General features: G+C 41.7%; 1 protein-coding gene across 1 annotated transcript in view; it reads left to right on the top strand.

Annotated features, from left to right (window-relative positions):
- LOC103808970 (membrane-associated transporter protein-like) overlaps positions 1-8,832 on the top strand; it is a 15,260-nt gene extending 6,428 nt beyond the window's left edge. The window contains exons 5-8 of the mRNA XM_009081783.1: positions 1,468-1,611; positions 2,874-2,997; positions 4,473-4,678; positions 8,608-8,832. Of these exons, the coding sequence (XP_009080031.1) occupies positions 1,468-1,611; positions 2,874-2,997; positions 4,473-4,678; positions 8,608-8,832 (699 nt within the window). The remainder of the gene's footprint in view (positions 1-1,467; positions 1,612-2,873; positions 2,998-4,472; positions 4,679-8,607) is intronic.
- The last annotated feature ends 805 nt before the right edge of the window (positions 8,833-9,637 follow it).

Consider the following 9,637-nt stretch of genomic DNA (forward strand, 5'->3'; position numbering starts at 1 on the left):
GCAAAGTCGAACTTTGTATGTGGTGATTATTCATAGAGTAGCTTGCAGCATAACCTAGTTCAAAGGACAGCAGAATTGTGGAAAGTAAGTAGAACACTGAAGGAAGAAAGGAAAACTCAAGATATCTTAAAGCAAATTGAAGACAAAATTGAGCTCTTCAGTAATTTACATATAACTTTTACAGTTCTTCCACATTTCATGACCATACGAACTTTGTATGTGGTGATTATTCATAGAGTAGCTTGCAGCATAACCTAGTTCAAAGGACAGCAGAATTGTGGAAAGTAAGTAGAACACTGAAGGAAGAAAGGAAAACTCAAGATATCTTAAAGCAAATTGAAGACAAAATTGAGCTCTTCAGTAATTTACATATAACTTTTACAGTTCTTCCACATTTCATGACCATACAGCTCCCCTTACCATGTCTCCCAACACTGTGGGCTCCAAACATCACTAGAGAAAATTGGAAATGTTCCATCATGCACAGATTAAATAGCATCTTTTTTCCTTTATAAGAAAGGAACCATGCAGGAGCTTTAATGCAGGAAGAGTTATGTGTCAACATAACTGACAACAAGCACACCTAAAGTACTGAAAAAATAGTGATACAAGTGATCTGATGAATGTGACTGGAAAAGAAAGCGTTTTGAGGCATAGGGCTGGGACAAAGAGGGGGGGATAATGTGGGGCATTGAAGGTGGTGAGAAATTTTGGTTTTCTCCGTTAGTGAGATTTGTTAACCAGCCCCAATAACATTTTGATTTTGAAATGAATTATTTCACCCATAGTATGAGGTGTTCAGGTGCTGGAGCTCACATTCTCTGGGTGCTAGGGTTTAGAGTGGTGCTGCATCTCCTGTCATGTATCAGTTTCTCCTTGCTTCATGAAAGGGAGGACAGTACATAGTGGAAATACCATAATATGCCTGAAGAGGTGGAAGTTTCCCTGGAAAAATAAGTTATCTAGGGAATTTACCACATAGAAGGGAATGGGAATGTGGTCTCAGAAATGCCCAGAAGTCAACAATTGATCCATTTTAATTCTCAGGAAGTATTTTGAGCACCATTTTTTGGTGGCAGCTTTAAATTTTCAATGTAAAGCTGAGAGTCTCCATGAAGAAATTTTTGTTTCTGGTTGTTTTGTTGCTGTCTTGGGGTTTTTTTTAGACTCCCTGAATCTTTTTTGCCATCATATTTTCACTATGTTCTCCACATAAATAATAATTCTACAGACTATAACAGCAAAAAACATTACATCCTTGTGGGTATACCTCAGGTCTTCCAGAGTTTCTGTGAATTTTATGTATTGAAGGTCATTCGGTACCCAAGTAACTTATTCCTAGGAAAAAGCAAAAAATTTTGGAACTTTAGCGGTGAAAAGATGCTGAGGCCTTCTTCATTTGCTGTCAGCTATTTTATTAGCCCTCAGAGCAATAACACAGTATTATTCTTAAATATTTGCTTTTAGGATCAAAGGCAGATGACCCTTAAATCACTCTTGAAGACACTTTTAAGCATGCCATCCCACTATCGCTGTCTGTGTGTTAGCCACCTCTTTGGATGGATGGCTTTCCTGTCCAACATGCTCTTCTTCACGGATTTCATGGGACAGGTAAAAGCATAAAATCCTCTCACTTCTCCTTCCCTGCAGCAACTCCTCCTCCACCGAAAAGAATTGAGATGGCGTTACAATCCTGAAGAAATGACATTGATGTCAGAGCCAGGTGTATCTGGATAGCTCTGCAAGAGTTTTGTGAAAGAGCTAATTGTGGTTAGGCCCTTGTTCTGAGACAGTCTGTTGAATCATTGGGGAAAACCTTTCAGTATTTGTAAGGCTATTTGTATCTATTTAACTGTTCTAAATGAAGCTGTCAGAGCTGGTCCAAACACATCCATTTCCTGATTTATCTTCGGAGCTGCTCTGAGATGGGCAGGTTCTCTAACTGTAGTAATGCTTGGATGCAGCTGGCCTTATCCTGGTGCATGGGCACTGTCCACACAAAGCTGTTCACCTGCACTGCAGCCTCCCTGGCCTCCGACTGTGTAGGTTTTTGCACATAGTGAGCTTCTGGGTAGCAAAACCTCTTGTCTTCTTGAATTTGGCTGTTCCTCCATACCTCTGTAAATCTGTCCCTGAGTCAGTTCTTCCAGCAACTATTTGCCTTCATTTTACCCAGTGCTCCCTTTTCCACCCCATTCCCAGGCAGTAAGACCGTATGCCTTTGCCTGTGTGAACCTGTCTGCCTCCTTTCTTCCAGGATACTAATATGCTCCTGGCACATACCCAATCATTGCCACTTCCTTTTTTTTCTGTGATTTCCATGCATTATTCACATTTCCTTGCCTTTTTCGTCTTTACAGACAAGGCAAGAGGGAGGTGGGGTTTTTTCGTTTTTTTTTTCTGCAGTGTATATGAACAACTGAAAGAAAAGGTTTTGCTTGTCTAGATAAGGAACTGAATGTGTGGAAAAAGAGTGCGTTGAGGTAAACCTGAAAGAGAAAACAAAAAAATTAATTACAGATAAATTAGGGAGAGAAAGGCTAAGGCAAAAAGGCAGAATTGGAGAGAGGAGAGTAGGAAGTGAGACACCCAAAGGAAAAGCAACAAATAAGTCAATGCAGAGTGGACAGTCCAGGAAAAGGCAGAGGGTAATAAATGAGGAGGAGCCTGGGATGTCAAAATCTGAGAGAAGCGAGTCTGAAACATAGCGAATTATAAAGGATTGGTTGGGACACTGCCTAACAGATTTATTAGGTGCCAATTATCTCCTACTGGGGATGAGGCCCTTTGTAGGCTACCCTATTCCTGTAAGAGGGATATATTCTATACATGCAGTCATCCTTGCCTTCTGTGATCAACATGGTCTCTTTCAGGTTGTGTACAAGGGTAATCCTTATGCACCTCATAACTCCACACTTTACCTTACCTACAAAACAGGAGTAGAGATGGGATGCTGGGGACTGTGCATCAATGCAATTTCTTCATCAGTCTATTCTTGTAAGTACCCATGAATGAACTCAAATACTGTGTTTTAAAATAGTGTTTAAACTGCTTGCTATTTGCCATTGTTTAAAAAACAAAGTGATGCCAAATTAACTGGGTTTTCCCACATTAAAATTTTGAGGAATGATACGTTCTCAGCATAGTTAGAAACTCATATCTTATCATATCTTACTTCCTGACCACATGATGAGGGGTCACTTTGGGAGTAAGACATTGTTCTGCGTGTGGACTGACCCCACACACTGAACCTCATTCTGAAGTTAAATGCCAGGCTAAAATGTATGTAATGGGCATAATTCTGAGATGCTCTTTCACCTAGCAAGGCTGTAGCTATAGGCTCTCAAAGGTCACTCTGATGGCCTCTCCCCATCTGCATTCCTCATGCAGAAGTTCTTGAAACTTGAATCTTGCTCTCCAAAATTATGTGTAAACATACCAGCACAGCTCCCGAGATAGATTTCACCATAACTATTACGAAAGATTAAAAAAAACTATTTGTGCTCTGAAAACTCAAATAAATAGCATTTTGTGGGCTGAATTAAGCATCATGAAATGAGAGGCCTAGGGGAGATCTGTTCACCTTTGGAGCTCAACTACAGATATTTCTGTATGGCCTTTCTGTTGAGGAACATATATTCAGCACAGGTAGCTCTGGGTGCATCTGCAGTAGAAGTTGCAGGTTGAGATCTGGGTGGTGGGAACGTGAGGCAAGAGGCCATGTAGTGGTGAAGACACATTGCATACCAAAGGGCTGGAGCCCTGTGGCACTGGTCAGATGACTGGACACTCAGAGACACAGCAGGACATGATGACCCCAGACTTTTGTGTGCTTAGACTGTGAGGATATAAAAGTCCAGGGTTTCCTTTCTTTGGAGTCCCTCCTTGGAGGCTTCCCCCCTGAGAGGTCTCTCCTTGGAGGTCTCTCCTTCAGTTTGAGCTGTTATTCTATTGTTGCACCATGATTAAACTATTTTAAGGATCCATATGTCTGTTTACCTGCTATGAAAAGTAAGGAAACCTGGTCTGACTGTATGAGTGTGGGGTGTGTAGCTGCGAAGGGGCCTCGGTCCCAGCTCAGGTGGTGCGAGAGTGACTGCCAGAGGGGCTCCTGGATGGTCAGACAGGGAAATTTCCTTGACATTTCTCAGGTCAGAGGAAGGTTCATGCCAAATGTTTGCCTTGTATTCAAACAGGGGAAATGTCTGATGTGGTCAATGAGGGCAGTCCTTCCAGAATGTTTATTAACTACTTCTTCTCTGGAGCTGACTATGCCAGAATAAGATTATCCCCAGAGAGAGCAAGTATTCTTTGGCAAGTTTATACCTCCAATAATTTGAGGCAACTTCCAAAATCAGTAAGATTATCTCCTTCATTGCATTTTAAAAAATACAACCCCTAAATGAAACTGCTTGATGAAATCCAACCTGTTTTGTTTTAGTCTTAGCAGCATTTTCACTTTCTTTCCACAGATGTGCAGAAAGTCCTTCTGCCATACATAGGATTAAAGGGACTTTACTTCATTGGATACCTACTTTTTGGATTGGGTACCGGATTAATTGGCTTGTTTCCCAATGTCTATTCCACTCTGGCTCTATGTTCACTCTTTGGTGTCATGTCCAGCACACTGTACACGGTGCCATTCCACCTCATTGCAGAGTACCACAGGGAAGAAGAGGTGAGTGTAATGTCTAAGAAAGTGTAAGTGTATATCTCCCAGTGTCTGTTCAGTCTGTTTGGGGGGTAAACTGGATTGAAATGGTGCACAACTTTTAATTTTAATTTCAAATGGTGACACATATTATGAATGGGAAGTTTCTGACAGACCCAAACGCTCCAAACAGTCCTGCAATGAGGCAAATAATTGTATTTTTCATCACAACTGAAACAAAGCCAATCACACCACATGCTCAGGCAGTAAGGAGATAACACAGCTCCACTTGTGTTGCCTTCAAGTGCTACCTTCTATATATCCTCCCTTCCAGCTGTGTTAGCAGAGAACTTGACTTCTGAGTGCCTGAGGTTAATAAGAACATTGTAAAGGCTGGCAGAATTTTTAGTGAACTGCAGAGTGTTACAAAAGCTCTTAGCTAATAAACATGTGAAATTCCAGTAGGAACAGTTTTATATAGTTCAGTATTAAATCATATACTGTGACCTCATCATCTTTCTAAATGTCTGTGGTTGGTATTTTGCCCTCGACAGGATGAAATCTTGTTTCCAAGGAAAATCTGGAAAAGTTTGTACATCGTGTATCATGTTACTACTGGGCACAGCAGGATCTTCATGTATTGTAAAGTGTTGAGGTCTTTAATGGAAAAGTTCTCTCAAGTCTCTTAAGTTAGTGAGACAGCTGGGAACAAGAAGGATTAAGTAGAGTTGGGAGGACTTAGGAAAAGTTCTCATTATATCTTGGGTCATCTGAAGAAATTAATAAAGGAAATGTTGAACCATTGGAAAGACATATAGAGACATCATTGAGACCAGCACAGGTCTAGATCAAGTGCTGAAGAACATGTCCTACTGTTCTGTACAAGTTGCACCACCACCATCTGAATGATGAACACAAGAAAACGCTTTAATTATTCTATTGAATCCTAGAAGGATGTCTCAATGTGGTTAAATATTTCATACATCTGATTCCTAATTTTTCAGTTCATTTCTTTGCTCCTTCCAACAGAGAATGATCATAATGTAGAGTTTTATATAGATATAGCAAAGGACAGGGAATGAACACAGTTTAGGGTGAGATCACAACTCAGAGAGAGGGAGTAAAAGCAAAATTTTAGTCTAGCTCTTACTCAGAGCTGTTCCAAGACAGAAGTGAAATAAAATATGCTGAGGTGTGCATGAACTTTATATTTAATAAGCCAATATATTCAGATGTTACCTGTAAGACAGCCAGTTGTTTCTTCTTGTTGTATGGTACTTGCTATGACAGATGTTAAGTGATATATAATTCTGTGTTAGATTTGATATTAATATATTGAGGTATAGCTCAAATCTTGTATAATGTACAAGATAGGAAAAAAGTAAAGAGGCAACATCAAGCACAAGGTCGCATTTATTCATGCATTCATGTATTTGTGTCAAAGCCACTGTCACATAGGAGCACTGGAAACAGCCCAGCAAAATAGAATTATAAAGAAAAGGTGTCTAAAATTTAGATTGTATCATTCCAGAACAAAGAGTAGACATTTTCCCTCACTATGCATTCTACCAAAATCAAGCGCTGGGTTTTACAATGCTGTCATTTCAACTCCCATTCCGTGCTGCTGTTTCCTAGGATCCAAATTCAATTTTGTCTGCTGTATTAGGAAGAGACTGTTTGTCTCTAGTATTTATGAGCTTTGTGTGGTACAGCTCAAAGGCAAGGTAATAGGTTTTGCAAAAATCAAAAAGCATTTTAATGGCCAAGAGCATTTGGATACCGGAAGAGAGCAGTGCAGCTTGCCTGCAGTGTGGAAACCTTCTATTGTTACAGCACAACCTCCTCCATTGAACAACCTATGCAAGAAGAATAATAAATATTGAAATTATCCCATAATTTCCCAGCGAAACAGGATAATTCCTTCCTGAGTGGAATTACAGAGCAGCTGAAGTGAAAAGGGACCACCAAAGATCATATAGTCCAACCTGCTCAAGCAGAGCCACCTGTAGCAGTTTGCCCCAGGCCACGTCCAGTCTGGTTTGAATAATTACAAGGATGGAGTCTCCACAACCCCTCTGGTCAACCTGTTCCACTGATCAACCAGCCTCACAGGGTGCTAATTTGCAAGATATTTGTATATAATAAATGAAAGCTTCTCTTTGCTATGTATATAATAGAAGATACACAGATAATTGGTAGGTAACAGTTCAGTCTTTGGTGGTGTAGTAGAATCCTACTCCGGGCATTTGTTTGCAGGTTATTTCTCCCCCCTCCCTCACTCCCCACCCCAGCAATAAAAAGCATGACATGTAGATTTCAGCACAGAAGTCCTTTACGTGCTTTGAGACATTACTTCAGAGTAAATTCCTGTATGTTTGTGGGGCATATATGCACTTCTATAAAGCTTTTGACATGGTCTCCCACAGCATCCTTCTCTCCAGTTTGGAGAGAGATGGTTTTGATGAATTAACTGTTAGACAGACAAGAAGGTGGTTGGAGAGTTGCATCCAGAGGGTAGTGGTTAATGGCTCAGAGTCCCCACAGACATCGGTGACAAGTGGTGTCCCTCAGGGGTCCGTACTGGAACCGCTGTTATGTAATACCTTCATTAATGACACAGATGAGAGGATCAAGTGCACCTTCAGCAAATTTGCAGGTGACACCAACTGAGTGGTGTGGCTGATACACCTGAAGGATGGGATGACATCCAGAGGGATCTGGAGAAGCTTGAGAAGTGGGGCCATGGCAGTCTCATTAAGCTTAACAAGACCAGATTAGGGGCTGAACAGATCAAGAGCAGCTCTGCTGAGAAGGACCTTGCAGGGTACTGGTGGATGAGCGGCTTGACATGACCCTGCAATGTATGCTTGCAGCCCAGAAGTCCAACCTTATCCTGAGCTGCATCAAAACAAGCATGGTCAGGGGTGATTCTGTCCCTCTACTCTGATTGATGAGACCACACCTGGAGTGCTGCATCCAGCTCTGGGGTTCCCAGCACAGGAAGGACATGGACCTGTTGGAGTGAGTCCAGAGAAGGGCTGCCAAGTTGATTAGAGGCATGGAGCACCTCTCCTGTGAGGAAAGGCTAAGAGAATTGGTATTGTACAGCCTGGAGGAGAGAAGGCTTTGAGGTGACCTAATTTTGGTTTTCTGGTACCTAAAGGGAGCCTACAAGGAAGATGGAGAGAGACTACAGAGGCATGGAGGGACAGGACAAAGGGCAATGACTTCAAACTGAAAGAGAGTAGGCTTACATTATATATTAGGAAGAAATTCTTTACTGTGAGGTTGGTGAGGCACAGGCACAGGTCACCCAGACAAATTGTGGATGGCCCAACCCTAGAAGTGTTCAAGGCCAGGCTGGATGGAGCTCTGAGCAACCTGGTCTAGTCAAACGTGTCCCTGCCCATGGCTGGGGGATTGCAACTAGATGATCTTTAAGATCCCTTCCAATCCAAACCATTCTGTGAATCTATGATGATCCTTTGATAGTATGATATCCCTTTGAGACCTTCCTTCAGCCATGAGAGTTAGAGCTAAATTATCTATGGTGGGATGTCCTGCACTGTTAAATGTCAGTTTGCTAGAGCAAAAATTGACCTGCACTTGAAAGAAACATCTAATTTTTATGGTCAAGTTTCAATTGCTTCCTTGAGAGAAGGAATAGAGGGAAAAATTGCAGACAAGGAAAAACTGTACAATACGGTGGGAGCTTGGAAAACTCATTGTTACTTGTAAATTCTCTGAATTCTGTAACCTCTGTGCGACAAGAAGGGAAGCAGGAAGCTATTGAACTGTCTTGCTTCACCTGGGGGTTGCATGTAGGGTCGGACTCAATGGTCCTTGGAGGTTCGACTCAATGATCCTTGAGGTCTCTTCCAGCCTGGTTGATTCTATGATTCTCTGTTGTCATGACTTGCATGTTTCACTGGGGTTTGTTTTGTGCTTATTTGCAGACCCTGAAGCTGCAGAATGGGGAACAAGCAGGAGACCATGGGCGAGGGAAGGGCATTGACTGTGCTGCTCTTACCTGCATGGTTCAGCTGGCCCAGATCATCCTTAGTGTGGGCCTGGGGCTCTTGGTTAGTGTTGCTGGCAGTGCGGTCACTGTGATTTCGGCATCTACGGTGGCACTGATTGGTTGCTGCTTTGTTGCTTTCTGCGTTCGATATGTGGAGTAGGACTGTGAGATGTGATTGGAAGAAATCGGCCCAGTGGGAATGTTTTCTTTCTGGGTCAGTAGCACTGGTGCTGTTGCTGTGCTGATACTGCTGGCATGTCCTCCTCTCTTGCCTCCTCGGATCGGTTGCAATTCCAGAGCTGTATGAAATGGAGACTTGATAGAACTGGTTGCCTAATGCCCCAGATACATATATACACCCACTGTATATATATACACCACTATGGCATGTGATGGTGTGTATGCCTGTGGTATTTTGATGCCCTACATGAGGATTCATTACGAAACTCCTCCTTACCAATTTGTGGATGTTAACAGATGAAGTATGTGATAAACTGAAGTAATATAAATGGAGTGAGTTAGGAAGAAAGTTATTATTTATCTTGTTTTTCAAGTATGTTTGGGGCTGTTTCCTCCCTCTGATAGTCAAAAGGTGCAAGAGGACCAGGCAGGTGTCAGAGGCCACTCAGGGTTCAGTTGTGTTTTGATTAGTAGTACTGCTAAATGAAATATGTTAATTAGTAGCTACTGTCAAAAGCAGATTTGTGTGTGAAAAATGATGGGAATATAAAAAAGATTGAAGCCCATTATTTAAAAGCATAACTGTAAAATAGTTATTTTATACTGGATCCTGCTGCTTCTGTATAAATGAAATTAAAGTATTGGCTGGGCTTGTCAGGAAAGCCTGCCTAAGACTGCTCTGCAAATCCACATGTAGGCACCTAAAAAATCCATCCACGGGGAACAGCTGCCATTTCTTCCTTCTTAAAAAACTTGCCTCTCACTTTTGATACTGTAATTGAAAA

The sequence above is a fragment of the Acanthisitta chloris genome, unplaced genomic scaffold, assembly GCF_000695815.1.
Source record: "Acanthisitta chloris isolate BGI_N310 unplaced genomic scaffold, ASM69581v1 scaffold22100, whole genome shotgun sequence".
Classification (NCBI taxonomy): domain Eukaryota; kingdom Metazoa; phylum Chordata; class Aves; order Passeriformes; family Acanthisittidae; genus Acanthisitta; species Acanthisitta chloris.